Raw genomic sequence first — 18,424 nt, 5'->3', positions numbered from 1 at the left:
AATTTTACACGAAAAATTCTATTAAATTTCCACTGAAAATTCTTTTAAAAATCCACGGGAAATTCAAAGAGTTTCCCGACGGATATTTAGAGGAATGTGGAATGATGGAATGGAAATGCCGAAAAGATCAGAAGAATTCAGAATGAATTAAGAAAAAAAATCAGCTCAACGGTTGAATAGATTAAATCTAGTCATAGAAGAATTCTGTCTATGTTTGCCGCATGTTAGATCGGTCATTGCGTTCCGATTTAATGGTCGAAATACCTTTTCACAGACACGCCAAAAACGACGCCGCCGCCATGAGGTCTAAAATGCATTACAGTTATCAATCGGCTAATGTGAATGTATTTTTATATTAAATATAAATTTTGAGATTCTAAGCCCGAGACAAACACTATTATAACTTATGTAATATTTATTAAGTTTACGTATAGAGGTAGCAGAATTTATAAGTAATAAAATTGTATTTTCTATTCGCTGGCTTATTGATTGTTTTCAAGTATCTTCAAATAGGTATACAAGTCTTTACATATTTTGAAAAGTCTTCAAAATGTCTTCACAAAATAAATGTCTTCACGGAGATTCAAATGTCTTCAAATTGAAGACATGTCTTCAAATCTGGCATCTCTGCACACAATTAAAAATTATTTTTCAAGACCAAAACATGATTCAGTCCGTGTCCACCACCACCACTCTACATATAGTAACTCTCATCTCTATTTGTATATGACCCAATTATCAATAACCGAAACAGCATTCCACTCTGCTCACGTATCAGCCTATTGACAATACAGTGCTGGATGGCCTCATATTGGCCATCCCCGTAGCTACTATTCATTCACAAAAACACATCAAAACCATATGATCCGCTGACTCGCTCGGCCACTATGGGTGCATCGCCGAATGCATCCAGTCGGACGCCGGCCGGCAATGACCAAAAACCGCGAGCGAGCAATACCTACATGGGTAGCAATTTGTAGTGTACTACGCAAACCGCGTGTCCGGTTTCAGTTGGTTGGGCGGAGCGCGGTGGCGTCCGAGGTGGGTATCATTAATACTCACGTGCTCATTAATTATTAATTTTCAATTACTCTCGCTCAACGCCTGCTGCGCTGCTGGGTGCGTGATTGCATGCGCTGCCAATCCCCTCCCCCACCCGCGCGTCGTCCGACGGGTGGACCGAAAGGGGCTGTTCGTCGACAGGAGGAGTAGGCGGTGGTGGGTGAAGCAAAAGGCATCCACCGAACGCATGATAAGGAAGAAGAGTTACGCGTGATGTTATCGATGCGAGCAATGATGATGGAAAGGAAAATTTTTCCATCGTTCAATCGGAATCGAACGCAAAGTGGAATCGAATGTTTGAGCTGAGAGAATGTTGTTTCTGTAGCTACGAGCGACTTGTGTTTATCATCGGTGTTTGAACGTAATTTTCCAAAGCAAACATTCAACATTAAAGACACCGCCATCCTATATCGGAATTAATTAAGATCGCAAATATTTTCGTAACCATCATAAAAAAAGCCGAGAAAGAGCGAGTGGAAGATGATTTTGATATTTGTGCGAAATTTGTTTTCTACTTTTTCCAGGAATGTTGTTCGGTGGGTTGCATCCCATACCTACTCCAGCACGATTTTGTGGTTGGAAAGGTACGTTGCGGTGCGGTGCGCAGAATTCTTTCTGCGAAATACTGTTTGGCCAAGAGCAAAATCAAGCTCTATCCGGGAAAAGGTCGAATGTTGCCGACTTTCAAATCCTCTCCGATTTTCCGACCATCGAATCCTCTGCTTTTAATTTTTTTTATCAGAAAAGGGAAGTCGGTGAAGAGAACTATCTTTTGCGACATTCGTCCTTATGCCAGAGATAGCTCAAAATGTTTTTTTTTTGTAAATTTGTACGTAATGAAATGTCAAGTTAACTTTTTATATTGTCAGGTCAGGATATTTGCAATTATGTGTGGCGCCACGATAAAAATTACTTGTTTTACCGTCAATTACCAATGTGACAGTTACATCTTTTGCATGAAAAGTTTCATTGTAAGCAGATACAGTAGTTGACATGATAGCCGTCAGTTTTCCGAAAAAATCCCAAACGCCTAAACATTAAAAAGACTCTAATCAAAGCGAACGGATTTACCTGTGACCAATCTACTGATAGAAACCTCCCCACCAAATTACTATGACCGTGTGTTGACAATGTTGATGAAGATGAGATTTTTTCGCCCGTTTGCCCGGCAGGTCGAGTTCCAACTCCACCAACTAGAATTGAAAAAGTGCGTGTCTGAGCACAGCATTCCTGGCGATGAGGACGATGCAGCAGCAGGCGGAAGGAGGTCGCGCGGAATGTAGATTAATTTTGGGGACACTCTGCTTCAGCCAACATTCAGTCTTCGGTCGACGGTCGTCGGTCGCGCCGCGCACCGAGAGGGGACCAGTGAAATAATAATGAATTATGTACTGGGATGAAGGAAAACCTGCTCTGCCACGTTGCCAGCTAGGGTAGAAGCTTCCGACGGGGTGGTTGGAAAGTAATGAAAAGCTTATGTGTAGTGCGGTGTGTGCAGCATGAGGGTACATAGACATCTCGATACTAAAAGGAAGCTTAGCATGCTGGAAGGTACATAGGGCAAGTGCTGCTCTGTCCTGCTGCTGATGATAGTTGGAAGCGGGCTCGGAAGAAGGGAAGGCAGGACGAAAAGAAATTAATAGTGCTCCCTATCCCTGGCGGGCTGCAACCTGCCGGGTAACAACCCCGACGATGCGATGTGTGAGAGCCTCCGAAGTCCATAGTGTACGTATCGGAGGGTTGACGACAGAGAGAGGGTGGGTGGAAAGTGCATGTGTAGATGTGAGAGGGCAAGAGGAAAGCTCGGGCTTCCCCAATCTCGAAGACCTGTGTCTCCTCGCCGTCTCACTATACCGACGGTTCTGCTCCTGCTGGCTGGCTGCTGCGGCGGTTATCGAGAGGGTGACGTAAGGTGGCGGTCGGGGCACTCTGTAGTATACGCTGAACTGACGACGGCGAAGACACCCGCCTCACTAGAGTGGGTTCGGTGGGTATAATGTCTCGATCGAAATTGCGCAATTGACGTGCGCCGTGGAAGAAATCTACATACAGCTCTTTTCACTCACTCTCTTTTGCCGCGACCCACTCGTCGTCGTTCCCCTCCTGCTGGTTCATAGGCAGAAGCATTGCCTCACTATATGTACATGTACATAGGGAGGCACATCAGTAGCGGTGGAAGCAGAGTGAGGTACCATGTTTTGCCTTTTTCTTATTATGATTTATGATTATATTGTCGACATAATAAGCAATTTATATAAATTCTTCATCGTCCTGTTGGCCCCAAGCTGCAGCAGCGGTACAGCAGCAGCAGAAGAGGCTATCCTTTCATCCTTCAAACGAAATAAATTTTCATTATAAATTGAGATTTTTCGTTGCTGAAAATTGATGCAAAAACGTACGCTTCACTTCGTTTCTGGCGTCGTTGCTGCTGCTGCTGTCGTCGTCGGTTGATTGCGTCCACGTGAATCATCAAAGCAGAAACACGAGAAACACTCAACTGCGTCGTTGCCGGTTGTTGGCATCTCCTCAGTACTCGTTGTTATCGTGCTCGCTCAGGTAGATTCTGCGGTACGGGTAAACATCAGACAATGATAACAGAACGTGTTGGCAAAATGACGACAACAGGATTGCAGCAAGGATATGAGATATTGACGTCATTATATAGAGCTGGTTTTTATAACGAGCCTTCATTGATACAAATGGAACTAATGTTAGCCCATTCTCTATCAATCAGGGAGGAACATTTTAAACGTACATCTTTTCTCACTTTTAAATTAAGTCTAGTCTTCAAATTGAGTGAGCAACCATGCAATGTAGAACCTGAAACAGTCTTTGTGTGATAGGTCCGCCTTTGCACTTGTTTACAATCTATATTCCATCCTATTTACTTATAAGTCAACTCTATTTTTCGCTATCTTTGTTATTGTTTGCAATGCAGTTCCACCCATTCAAGCCATTCATACAGTTTCCTGTTTCAAGTCCTCATCCGTATCGATTAATAGCTAAAAATCACGAGGCAGCAGAAAATTTGCTTATCTGCACAAGTTTGGCCACGAGTTTCAGCGCTCAGTTTTGTACACGAACAAGTTTGACGACCCTGTTGGAAAGTTCTGTTTTTCATCACGATGATATCGACTATCCGCTTTGGACGTTCCGTAGAACTGCGAAACGGTGTTGCCTTCGTTCGGTCCACTTACCATTGGTTGCTGCGGTTGATCCTTCATTGTTTCGGCTTTGATTACGCCGGCTGTTGGCACTTGTTGTTGCTGTTGCTGGGGCGCTTGCTGCTGCGGCAAACCCTGGTTATTGGTGGGTACTTGGCTTTGTTGGACAAGCTGCTGCTGCTGCTGCAATGACTGGTTGGCGTTGGTGGCAAGCAGCGTTGCGTTTACACCTGTTTGGGCACCGGAGACGGTCACCAGTTGGGTCGATTGGACCACATTGGAAGTGACAGTGGCAGCGGCTCCGGTGGTGGTGTTCGGTGATGGGTGTGGCAACGACGCTGGTGCCGGGCTAGCTGCCGATGCGTTCTGCGGCAGGTTCTTTGGCGTGGCACCAAGATTCAGCGACTTGCGTCCGCGTCCAGTCTAGGATGGGAGAAAGGAATACAAGTTTGAAATTAGTGTCGGGTTACAAAGATTTGAATGTGGATAAGATTGTGAAGATATCTGAGATCAAAAAGTGCAAAGAATGAACGTGTCGTAAAACATTCTGCCATCAAGTTGTTTTGCGCACAGTTCGGGACCCCTTATGTGGTTGTTATCGTTGACGTACGAGATTTGTGGCATATCGTAAAATGCTTCTCATCCGACGGAAGCACGTTGATTTATAGGCGGTAAGTTGTCGTGTGGTTTGTCATTGTTTACATTTCTGCGTCGGAAGTATTTCGGTTTGACTGTGCAACAATATCATGGCAAAATAAAAGTACAAACGATTTTGAAAATAATTGAGAATGAAAATAATTAAATCAAAAGTTGAAAAAAACGCGCAAAAAACTAAATGTGTTGCTCAATGAGTGTATGCAGTGCTTTCGAACTTCTTTTTACCCATTGCACTAATACATGTCGAGTAGGTCATTTCTTATTTGCATTTTTTCTTAAATTTATGGGTTCCACCTAGTCTAACTCTTTCCCCCTTTTCATTCGAATGATAAAACGTGATTCATACGGGGAAGTGTCGTGTGGCCGAAAGTCATTTAGCCGAATGCCACTTGACCGAACATCATCCAGCCGAATCGTTAAGACAATTATTTTGAGCTTTTAGTAGAATGTCGTTACTTGTCATAAGACGAGTTCGTACTATCCCATTTAATTCCACCACTTGATTGTACCTATTATGACAGATATGTACGTATTTTGACCTCAACAGTAAGGCTGTATTCAGTGTCTCGTACTTCACTCGATTTGCCGAATTGTATTCGGCCGAAAACAGTTTGTCATACATACCTACAACTGAAAATGTCGTTTGACGGGCTTGGTAGTCATACGGCTATTGCTTCTGCCTCATATGCAGGAGGTCGTGGGTTCAATCCCAGGTCCGTTCCATTATCCTACTTTGTATTTTTCTCTATATTTCTCATTTTCTAGTAATCGCTAGAACAGGAAATGGACTTCCCTACCGTTTCCATTAGGAATGGGCGTTTTTCGGGAAAATATCGATACTGCCGAATCGATGTTTTTATTGTCAAAATATTGATGCCGAAAAACATCGGTGTTGAAATATCGATATTCCGATATCCAGCATTTTACGTGCGCTAATGGCCGCCACAATTTATCTCATGTTCTGGTGGGGTGCAATCGATTTGACGTTTGGCTTGTGTCGTTTGACATCGCAGCAATCATCATCATCGTGATTCAATCATTTTGATGATGGAAACTTATCGTTTTTGTGTCAAACGACACAAGCCAAACTTCAAACTGTTTCCACCCTACCAAAAACTGAGCTTGATTGTGGCGGCCATTAGCGCTCGTAAAATGCTGGATATCGATACGCCCGGAAAATTAAAAGCACGAGCAAAAAAAAAAAGAAAAAAAAAGTTTTTGATTTCCCATTTTAGATTATCAAATCACAGATCAAAGTTTCGCTAGTTTTAATAGATTCTGCCCAATGTGCTATATTTTTACTTTTGTTACACTAAGGAAATTTAAAAAAAATCGAAATCCGATATCAGCTACAAAAAATCGATACGGTCAAATATCGAACAAAAAGAAATCGATACAAAATATCGATGAATCGGAGTGAAAATATCGATGGTAGTGCAGAGGTATATTCGGCTTTTTCGGTGGGCGAGTGATGGCATCATAATTTCCTCCCCTTCCCTACATTGACTTGCATTCTGACGTGGCAGGCGCCAGTATGACCTAACATACACCAGTACTTGCAAATTGAAGATGTGTGCTAGTCCCAAGCAAACATCTGTTGGTTCTCTGTGCAAGAACAGCTGATCGGGTCATTATGGAGTGCAACTACGGGCAGTCAATCAAGCTCAAGCTGAAGCTCATACCTACGACTGAAAATGTCGTTTGGCCGAACTTGTCATTTGACTGAAAAGGTCGTTTGACAGAAAATCCCATTTAGCTGAAATCAATGCAAAATTTTCAATACGACTTATCTGCTTTTGTAAACAAAGATTAAAACGTCGATTTGACGCATCTGATAGCACTCCCGCGTAAACCAACACCATCAACACATAGCTGAAGGCTTCTGTTATCTGTTGATGGTGATGGTTTGCGTGGGAGTGCTATCAGATTCGTCAAATCGATGTTTTATTCTTTGTTTACAAAAGCAGATAAGTCGTTTTGAAAATTTGGTATTCAAATGGTCTTTTGGCAAAAAGACGCATTGGGCCGAGAAAGTCTTTTAGCCGAATAGATCATTTGGCCGGAAATGCCGCTTGGCTGAAATGGTTGTTTGGAAGCAAGCATCATTTGACCGAAGGGACCATAAGACCGTATATGTTGTTTGTTGAACGAATCATGTGGCAGAAAATGTCGTATGGCTGAACAATAGTAAACGTGAAAAGTGTGAAGTGATAAAAACAAGTAAGAAATGACACATAATAAGCTAGAAGTGAGAAGTAAGACGTCTCTCTCACTGTAAACAGTGAGAAGTGCGAAGTGGAAAATGAGAAGTAAAAAATTCGGAGTAAGATGTTTTACTTCTCACTCCTCATTTTTCCCTTTTCCTTTCACTGCGAACCGTAAGAAATGAGCAGTGAGAAGTAAGATGTCTCACAGAGCTGGCCAGACGATCTGTTGGTATATAAGAATCGTAGATAAACTGATGGGAATTCCAATGGGCTGTTCTCCGCAGATGTTGTTATGGCTTGAGGTCGCTATCTCAACCCTTTCTTTCCCCTGGTAAAAAAATAAATTCGAGTAGAGGCTGATGCAATACAGAGCGCCGGATTGGCCGACTATTGTTGTGGAAATTGTTGATTTGACTGCCGGATTAATCGACAAATAGTGGCCACAGTTGTGAACTTTTTAAGAAAAAAGCCGATTGCAGAGTATTCGTTTGGCTTTCGTTTGGCTGAAGGTATAAGATCAGAGCACGTGTAAAGGGGGACTTAGAATTCGGGCTGCCCGGTCACTGGTCAGATGAGAACTTATAACCTTGGACGAATACAACTTGGGATGACCGAAATGCGGGTTTGATTGTATTTGACGATGCAGGCCCCACCTTTGAGAAAACAGATGAGGAGGGTCTTAATGCTGACTGTATCGTCGCAAAGTGGCAGATATCCCATAAGTATGCGATTTGTGGTATCGGCATACGTAGTGTAGTATTGTGACACCCGCAAAAGTAGCAAAAGGGGCTCCCGTCAAAATTGTGACCTTGTGGTTGCTGATATCTGCTCAGTTCGATGTCGTCCCCTTGATTTTGCGAAGCTGTCCGGTAGTGGACGCCCCACAGTTCATTTCCCAGCTGTCTCGCACTGTCTTCATGATTCAAATTTTAACGTCTCCCAAAGGGACGTCTCCGGCAGAGAGGTCCGCTATGTTGTTGATAGGTACTCCGCAGTACCCCGGGATCCAAACACAGCGACGATGAGGGCCGCAGCCAAGATGAATACACCACTAGGTGTTCCAATCTGCCAAATTCACGATTCAGCCATCTTGGATTTCAGTATGGGAGAGCCAGCGAGTTTGTTTACGTTTTGCGCCCCGCCTTCTTCTCTTCTATAAATATGGCAAATTGGAACGCCTAGTAGTGTATTCATCTTGGTCGCAGCCAAGGGAATACAAACAGGTGTAGCAGTATGCCAATAGGGCACTGAACGGACTGCTTTGTCTCTTTCTCACTTTAAAGAAATTAGAAAACAACAAGGCCAGTAAACGTCAAAATTTATGAGGAACGAAAGAGAAAGAGATGTTTCCGTGCATTGCCCTATTAAATGATTCAGCCATCTTGGATTTTCATATGAGGCAGCCACCGAGTTTGTTTATGTTTTGCACTGAAAATGCATGTTTCACCCCCGCGCTAGTCTCTCCCATATACTGTCGAAGTAAGTGAACCCTGATATAAGAACCCTGGTCACAGCTGCTTCTGCCGAGAATATGGTACAGATGTCCGGGAGACATAATATCGATACGGTTACGGTGGATTCCAGGCCGTACATCAAGCGGCTATCGATGATAGCTTGCCCGATCTTAAACCGGAGCGTCCTGTTGTTGGACAACTGGTGAATACATCTGCAGAAGAGTGATCTGACGCACTTACTGGCAATCGTAGTAAAACCCACTGAGCTAGTCCCGGTGTTGAACTTAGTCTGTAGATTAAAAAAAACACCTTAATAAAGATCAAAAAAAACTGAGCTAGTCCAGCGAAAAACGGCACTGGCGGTGTGTTTTATTCCGCATGCCGCCTGGAGTATTGAAATTTGGGGGTTGCGAACGAAACACATCGTTCATGGCAACGACGAATAGCGTCACTGCCAGAACGGAACCCTGTTGCCGACGTCCTTTAAAACATGCTCCGGATTTGCATAGTGCGTCCCCGTGTCGTATCCTTAGCGTAACGCTTTCTAGTTTGTCTCGAAGCCGCTTGCTCACGAACCTTTCGACGAACTTGGACATGCAGATGGCCAGCGAGATGGGCCGCTACTTAGTGACATCCCGAGAGATGTAGTTCTTTAGATTGGAAATGACCAAGCCCGGAAAAACCATGGTGGATATGGATGTGATCCTTATTTTGAAGAACGCATTTCCTCACCCCACGAAAAGCAAATATGAATTTTACAAAAAAGATTCAATCTGCCCGGTTTATGGAAAACGTGAATGTTATCCGTCTTGTAATGCGTTTGTCCGGTATTAGGGAGTTATGCTTACTGTCCGTTATGCTAAATGGCTTTTATGCTAAACAAGCTTATGCTAAGTGGCGTAATGTCAAATGACTTCATCCCGTTTTCATTATTTCTATCCTCCAGAAAAATATAACTTGATTGTCTTGGATTATTTCTATAGAATATGTGTAATGAAGCTGCCAAATATCATTGTTACAGATGACGGTATAAACGATCAAATTTATCGTTTGTCCGTGTCAATCTTTAAGGAATAAATTATTGCCCTTTCGGACTACGCAAATATATGCAACCAGCGCTACGCATCGAACACAAACAGTCAAATGACCGGTTCATTGAAAATCGTAGCCCCATTTAAATTCGTTTTAATCCCCGTGCCACGCTGATCGAACGATGACCACTGCGTACAGGCACCCGGTACCACATGGCCGAACGCGGCAATATAAATATTTTAATTGATAAAACATATATGCACATACGTTCACACGGACTATCAAGTTTAATTTTCAGCTGTTTCCATTCAGCACCTTTTCACTATATTTATTTTCATTCATCCCATGCTAATGGAGTCGCGAATGCTGTGCGCTCTCGCCGTTCGGAGCTTTGGACGCGCCCGCCGTCCGTACCCCGTACTGTGCATGATGTGGAGATGGCGAGGTGGCACCGCGTGAGCTTATTCGGCGTCATTCACACCAACATTATATTGAACGATGCGTAAAACCAAACCACACCGAACTGATTGGTTTCCAATTGGCTTAACCAACCGAAGCACGCTACCGCCAGCAGTAGTGGACGAGCGTCGGGTAGGTCCGGTCTCTGGATAGGGGCGCGCAGGTGCCCGATGATGACCACGATCGTGATTGCGTCTCGTTTCCTACTCATTCGAGAATGAAAGTGACTGCGTTCCAGCAGTTAGTAAACTGTTCATTGGGCAGTAGGGCGATTCCATGAGGACAAAGTTTTTTTTTTAATTCAACTCAAAACCAATCCAAATTATTAGTTCAATCGATTCCTTCAAATATTAAGGTCAACGAAGAGATCAACTTTCGCAATAAACTCATACTTCTATTACCTCTACTTGAAAAATGTCGAAATGGCGAGTCGTTCAAAATCAGCTAATTTGACCGTCAATTGACAGTAATTGTTTGTTCATCTTTGCAAGTGAGAGCTTCGACTGTTCGACTTCAAAACTTGAACTGTAAACAAGTTCTGTCTCGGCCGTGTGACATGAATAGTTTCCAAGTCAAAAGGCACAATGGATCAGTTAAACACCCTCGCATCCACCCTATGAATACTTAAAAGCTTATAAAACCACCGAAAATTTACACTGTTTGTGGAGTTAAATGATATAATCCGATTTGATTACTTTCCCACACAAACGGTCGATGATGCTGCCCCGCGTGTCACACATAGCGCAACCTAACTAAACCAAAACAATCCGACCGCCGCAGCGGATCGCTGCGCTGTACCAATTGATGGTCAGACGGCGGGAGCGGCCGCGACTCCGATTGCCGGAAAAACGGTACTATTAATATCGCCGCCGATAATCAACAGCTCTGCGGTGCCAACACAAAAAGCTGAAAACTGGCTCACATATAGGGGAACGGTTTGCCACTTCATCTCATAGCTCCTATTTCCATCCCATAAAAAACAAAGCAATGGAAAGGAATTTGGTTTGTTTTTTATTTTTGTGATTTTTTTCAGCAGTGAGCACGCATGTTGGCAAAAAGAAGCGACGAATTTGGTCCCGTATTTCTTTGTTTAGCGATGAGATGGATATATGTACAGTGAGATGGAGATCGGAACAGTTCCCCTAGATAAACACCATGGCAACAACAACGACAATCACTGCGACCACCAGTCTACTGCGATTTTCAGTGACACACTGTTGTGGACTGTGGTGGAACCGTCCTCCGCGCTTCGCAGTTGGAAACAATTACAACAAAAACCTATTTTGCACTTCCAAAGCACACAAGTGCTGCTGGAGCGTTGCAAGGTGAATTGAGTAGGGGTATTTTATTTAACTGCAAAGCAATGCGAACAAAATGAACCATCAGAGCTTACAGAAATATATCGGGTCGAGTCCCCACTCTCTTTGAACAATATCCTGTAGTGAAGTGTAGGAACGTAAACAAAAAACACAATCCATACCCATCAGTGCTGATATGAGCAATTGAGCACTGATGCTGACTGACCGGTGCACAAACGCACACGATTAGGCTCGGCACCACCGCACTACTGCTCCGGCTGGCTGTCAGTGCCTACTCGGACCGAATATAGATCCGACTCGAAATTGAGCAGCCCCTCTTCCGGGGAGATAAAATTCGCCACCTCGCCGTCGAATCGGATTCATTGAAAATCCTAAATTGTCCATGATTGAAATGTGTTGAACAAAGTGTATGATGAGTTTTAAATTGATAGCGTGCAAGCTAGTAGATAGAGGAGGCCTGCCTGCGATCGGGCCGGTCGGATGATTGTCGGCGCACATCCACACAGTTCATACACAAATGCAGTTCCACGGTGGAACTGTATGTGGAATAATAGAGGGGGACCGGAATGGTTTCAATTGTTGCTGCGCCTATAGCCGGATGGACAACCGATGTTTATATATTTTTTTTGTACATTTGCCAATGCAAGTTTTGTATGTTTTGCGTGATCGGGGGCGGGAAGCTTTTGCGGGTCCACCATTTATAGGCGGCTTTCCGATATGGAGTGTGTCACGCGGCGATGCCCATCGAAAGCCGGCACACGTTCGCTCTCGAATAAGACAGTGATGAGTAATCGGTTTTCTGCACTTTTTAATAAACGTCACGTTCAATAACCGAATTTGGGGAGCTGTCGTTGTCGTGAGAAGGGACGGAAGGCGTTGACAGCAGCTGAGAGTGTTTTTCTGTGTCATGCTGGGAAAGGAGGTGTGTGCGTTTGTTGAAAGTTTTAGATAGGATTCGATTTGCTCAGCATTAAATAACATGACGTTACGCGACGTTACAGATTTCCTGCTAATTGCCGTTTGTTAATCAAACGGTTGATTCATATTTAAAATATGTATATACATTAATCGTTCTAATTATTATCGATTCGATTCAAATGGGAATTAAACAAAACCGTAAGGCGACTCATGGAACTCCACAGTGGAGGTCTATGACTTCTTTTTCACACGAATTCACCTCGGTTAACCGCGGAAGCGCAAAAAAGTGGCGCCCCATATTTCCACTTTCGTGGGAAAGCAGGTGCTACCACTCACATCGTGCAGCTCTGGCCTTTGTTGTCATGGACTAATTTTCTTCGCCCGTTAAGTGCACTGTTCTGCACTTTACTCCATCCCATATTCTATGCTGTATCGATCAAACCATTTGATGTGCGGTTATGAAACTTCTAACTAACCCTTTTTTTCAGCTGAAACCCTCCCCATGCACAGCGAAGAGAAGCACCGGCTTGATCCAAAATATGATGAGTATTACAAACGGATCGAAGCAGCTTCTCGGAAATCGATGCCGCGTGAACTTGGCCAAACTGGTTCTGACGGAAACTTGTTGGTCAAGAAATGCTTTCATTCATAAAAACAGCAAAATCTCCCTTGGGCGCCAATGTCTGTCTGAAATGTTCCACCCCTGCCCAAGTTTTCCGCACCGGCAGGCGGCGGGGGCCCCGTTTTGTTGGGTGGCTTAAAAAGTTTTTACGCACCATGCGACGGCCCAGAGAAGAAGCGGTGTGCGGTGTGTCGTCGCCCGAAGGAACCCCGGGAAATGCGGATTGCGAGGCGAGAGAGCAAAAAAAAAAAAGTGTGAACGAAACGTAAAAATTCCTCAAATATTTACGATGCCCCCTTGCGGGCCATGGAATCGGGACGAGAGTAATCAGACACCAGTCAGTGCACTGTGCACCTTATTCGCGCGGTGTTCTGCAGAAGGTGGCTGATACGCGCGGTAAGGACGGGGATTCTCATTAGTGGAATTTCTTGGGTGATAGTACGGGGAAATTGACTTATATTCGATTCGATGGAATTTCGAGCGGAACAATTGAGGACTTCGAAATTCAGGAAATCGTTTTCCATATTAAACTTTTGCGCTGCGATGACACGAAATTTAATATTTGACGGTCGAGCTTGAGCTACCGTTTGAAATTATTTTTGACTTGATATTTCACTAGCAATTACAACTCGGAGCAAATATTTTTACTTATGTTGACAAATAGTCGATAAGTTTCATTTGTGTCGTTCATTTTTCACTTAAGCCTCGCAGTCCACTGTTTGTCATATTGACAAATATTTGTCAAGTTTACCCGGACGTCTATCAGGCTGATCAGAAATTGACATGGATTTTAGGCTGACTTGACAAATATTTATTATTATGACAAACAGTTTACAGATAGCTTTATAATAACTCCTCAAATTGCTCCGTTTAAGTTTTAGGCAGAATAATCATATATTAATATTGTTAAGGCAAAGCGATGTGATCGTGTATCATAAAGCGTAGTTGTATCATAAATATCATCAACCGTAGATAAATAGTCGTGATAGAACTTTGATCACTAATCTACAAAGCTATCAAACATAATCCCTGTGGCGGCTGAACGTAGGTTTGGTTTGGATGAAGTGAGATATCCAGTGAAAGTCAATAGGCCTTTTCATGTGACACTGTCGAGTCTGAACTTGTTTACAGCAGCTGAAAAGGCCTATAAGAAAGCCTCTTCATGTTGGAAAAGGCTTTTTCACGAGACGTTTAAAATCAGCTGGTTTTACATCACTTGTCAATTCTCCTTATAAAATGACAGCTTCGGATTTGAGCGGTCAGTGTCACATAAAAGGCCTATTCAGCAGTTGTTAACAAGCTCAGTCTCGACAGTGTCACATGGAAAGGCTTGTGAATGGCAAATTCTGTAGATAACTAACAAGGTTGTCATCCGAGATTTAAACGCGTACATCTGGAGAGAAAGCTTCTTCCGATCTGTCATTTGTATGGAAGGCCTTAATTTCGCTACCAACGATAATGGTCTGTGACTTGTGACCGTTGTTGCTGCTAGAGGTGATGGCAATCAACGCTACCTTTTTCGAGACACTTGCTCACGGATAGACCATGTGCTGATCGTCGGACAAAATTTCTCGAATGCAGTAAATGTAAGGTCTTTCAGAGGCCCGAACATTGACTTCAAAATTCGGGTGTGACTATCTAGCGGCACGAACTCGCGAAAGTCAAAAGTTTGTGGGAGAATATTCATGAAACGGTGACTACAACAGCGCAAGAAGTATTAGGAACTGCATAGCGACGCTAACGAATTGATTGGATTGATGAGAAGATCCAGCGAGGGATAGGGTCCTACTGACTGGTTGCCGATTCAATATAGAGCGTTATGGTGTAGCGAGGGCAAAAGAGAAACGAATCTACCGCAGGAAGAAAAGATAGCACAAAGAGAGTGTGATAGTTAAAGCGCAGGAGAACATGGAACGGCATACAGAGTTTCTATGCATCTATCAACAACATATGATGGCACAAGACTGCGCCATGTGCAATGGCTGAGAAGGAAAGTCGCCGACAAAATAAGGTGGCAGCCAGTTGAAAAGTGCATCTGAGGGTTTGTTGAACGATGGAAATGAAACGTACGAAATGTTGCGTAATGGGATTAACAAACTCAGACCGCTTGAGGAGCCCTTCATAGGCGAATACCAGGCATGTTTTAATGAGGATCGATTAGGGACGCATCAGATGGGTGAAAGGTCCTTTGGTCAAAAGTCATTTGGCCACAAGCCATTCGGCCGAATGCAATTTAATCGAATAACACTTTAGACCGAAAGTCGTTTAACTGAATTCCATTTTGGCCGAATTGCACCTTTGGCTATACAGTTATTGGTGCACAGGTTTGGCTATACAGTTAAGAGACATTTGACCGAACAGACCGACGATTAGTGAATGTGAAATGTGAAAAGATAATAACTATAATTGACAAAAGAAAATTCAGAAACGAGAAGTTAGAAATGATTAGTGAGAAGTGACACGTCTCACTTCTTACAATGAGAAAAGTGTGAAGTGAGAAATGAAAAATGAGAAATGAGGAGTGAGAAGTAAGATTTCTCACATTTCACTTTTTACTCTTTATTTTACAATTCTTTATTCTCTCAGTGAAAGGTGAGCAGTAACAAGTGAGGAATGAGATGTGGAATATGAGGCGTCTCACTTGTTACTTCCAATTTTTCAGTTGTTACTGATCATTCCTCACTTTTCCGAAAGTGAGGAAATGAGAAGTGAGAAATAACAAGTCTCTCATCTCACTTCCCATCTCTTAATTCTTTCTATGAGCAGTGAGATGTGATAAGAAACAAGTGAGAAATGTGATGCGAGACGTGAGAAGAGAGATATTTAGAGAGAGATAGATTCTCATTCTTCGTTTCTTATGAGATGCGAGTCAAGATACAGGGAAACGACCAATTTCTCACTTCCTAATTCGCATTTCTTACATTTCATAGTGAAAAATGGTGCTTTATCTCTCACTTCTTATTTCTCAATTCTCATTTCTCATTTCTAACTTCTTGTTCCTCAATCATCACCAATGACTTTACACTTTTCACATTAACTATTGTTTGACAAAACGACATTTTCGGCTGTATGTCCATTTCGGCCACATAATATTTTCTGCCAAAAGGGTTTTGACATTTTAAGCCAAGCAACTTTCGACCAAACACCCCTTCCGCTATCAGATGTTTGGCCTGCGGATGATCCTTGAGAAATTTCGATCGAACAAATAGCACACCTTCCATCGTGTATTAGATTGCTAATGGTGATGTAAAGTTTGTTAGCAACACGTTTTTCTCAAGACGGTATGTGCCAGATGCCTTGTTTCTCATCACAGTAGCCCAATTTAATTTTCATGCTTAAGATTTTAAGAACAAGCAAATCAAAACAATAAAGTTTATATTCAAGGTATCGATCAAACTCTTTACGGGAAATACGGGTTACTATGGTTAAATCATGTTAATCACAATAGCTGTATGGGACAATAGCGCGTCTAGTATTCTAATTCCAATATTTAACTCTGTTTTTATCCATTGATTTCAAAGCAGCGTTCTGTTCAACTATGGCAGATAATAAACATGGGAGTGCGCCGGAATTGATTAGGCTGTTGACAAATATATTCAGACCCCCAAGCGTGATATTAAATTTTTGAATCATATATCTTAGCACTGCAATTGATAAGCGCTTTTGTCTTTATTATTGAGGTTTTCAGCCCTGGGTTGGTTCACCTCAGTTGATAAGTGCTTATCAAATGTTGGAAAAAAACGATGAACTAAAAATAATAGTAGTTTGTGCAACTAGTTGCAAAAAGATGATTTTTTCAGCACGAGTTGTACGTTTATCCAACGAGGCTTGCCGAGTTGGATAAATTCTACGAGTGCTGAAAAAATCGAGTTTTGCAACGAGTTGCACACGCTTTTTTTTTGCAATGACGAAAAATGGGCTTAAATATGATAAATCTGTACCACAATGGTACAATTTTATTTACTTAACATGACCAATCTTACCAAAAAATCATGTTGCTGCAGAAAACAAACATATTCCATATTATTGTGCCCCATTGTGTGTTCGGCAGACCTTAAAGCGATAGATAAACCTGCCTTTGGAAAATTGGATGTCATGCCCATAAAATTATTTCATTTATTACGAGACACAAATAATACACTATTTGAACACTCACCCAAGCCAATTTAGCTGAATATGGTCATGTAACTATTGTTTTAATGCTGGTTTTCCATTATAGCACCCAAATGAGTGCTTTAATGGATTTTATGCAACCAATTTGAGTTGCATAATGTTCATTTAAGCACCCATGTCATTGGTATGGAAAAGTAGGCCGTTTTATCACTCAAACGCCAACTGTAAACCAGGTATTATGATCAGGAAAATTCATTAAAATGATGTCCACTTTATTCGTTAAGTAAAATATGATGGGATAAAACGCTCGATTGAGCGGGTAGAACACATTAAGACGGCGGCGGTATGGACTGGACGCCGAGTGGTCTGGGACTTATGTCCGATCCTAATTGCTTTGTTACTTAGCTCTGTCTCGAGGAGACGTTTCGCAATTTCCTCTCCATGCCCTCCTATATAAATGGTCATGCGATCCTTGACATGTTTGTTTGACGATGATGCTGACGATAATGATTATGGCGACGGCGGCGGCGACGGCGTCAACGGAAACGACATCAGACGGTATTAGATGCGATTTTGGGAAGGTCTCACCGTCGTCTTCGGATTCAGGCTTCCAGAAATCGCATACAACTCCGCTCCCCACTCTTAATACGTAATTTAATTGTAAATTAGTATCGATTAAATGTATATTATGGGCCATTTATAATCATTTTCTTCCGCTTATGCATGTTGCTTCGTTCTCGGTGTGGTGCTCGAGGCGAAGGCACGTCCTCGGGAGGACTCTCCAGTGCCACTCCATGGTTCCAAGGAATAAGTGATGGCCCGGTGCCATTGTAATAATGTATGCCGTGGGGGTGGGGATTTCGCTTAATGTATGTGTGCGTGGTACGATGGTGGTGGTGGTTCGCCATTTCTTGAGTTTCGAATAGTACCAGGCAAGGCTGGGCCGCGATTTTGCTCAGGAAGTGAGGCAGGGGAGGAATGGCGAAGAACAACCATTATCGTGTTCCATTTTTCACCGAGGAAATCGATATCGTGTTCCATTCCGCTCGTTATAGCATCTGTCCTCCGTGTTACTGCGCTTTACATGGCCGCACCGCATACTTACGTCAGACGTTTTTCCGAGGACAATATGGATTTCTTGAAAGTTAAATTTCTTGATGACGCGTGTCTGAAGCGTTAAACGTTGAATGCAAAAGTTGAGGCGATGTAAGTGCTTCCCCGTACAATAAGCCCGTAAATCCTCTTAAATTTAACATAATACTGTTTGGGGCTTTGCTTCATTTCTAGGAAAACGCGCACGTCAATTTGTAAAACGGAATAAGTGGGCTTTACTTGCAGTCCCGTGTAGAGATTTAACTTATCCGAAAGTTTAATCATCATGAAATTCAGCTGTTTTGTTAAATATGATTTGAGGATT

The 18,424-nt window shown here is 42.8% G+C and overlaps 1 protein-coding gene across 3 annotated transcripts in view; it reads right to left on the bottom strand.

The window, feature by feature from the left end:
• The window catches only part of LOC134211440 (methylcytosine dioxygenase TET), a 470,864-nt gene that overhangs the window by 17,669 nt on the left and 434,771 nt on the right, over nucleotides 1-18,424 (bottom strand). For all 3 annotated transcript variants that reach the window (XM_062688291.1, XM_062688293.1, XM_062688292.1), the window contains one exon: nucleotides 4,260-4,649. In XM_062688291.1, coding sequence (XP_062544275.1) covers nucleotides 4,260-4,649 — 390 coding nt within the window. The remainder of the gene's footprint in view (nucleotides 1-4,259; nucleotides 4,650-18,424) is intronic.

The sequence above is a fragment of the Armigeres subalbatus genome, chromosome 2 (genome assembly GCF_024139115.2).
Source record: "Armigeres subalbatus isolate Guangzhou_Male chromosome 2, GZ_Asu_2, whole genome shotgun sequence".
In the NCBI taxonomy this organism is placed as follows: Eukaryota; Metazoa; Arthropoda; class Insecta; order Diptera; family Culicidae; genus Armigeres; species Armigeres subalbatus.
The sequence above is the reverse complement of the archived record's forward strand: the minus strand, read 5'-3'. Positions and strand labels throughout refer to the sequence as shown.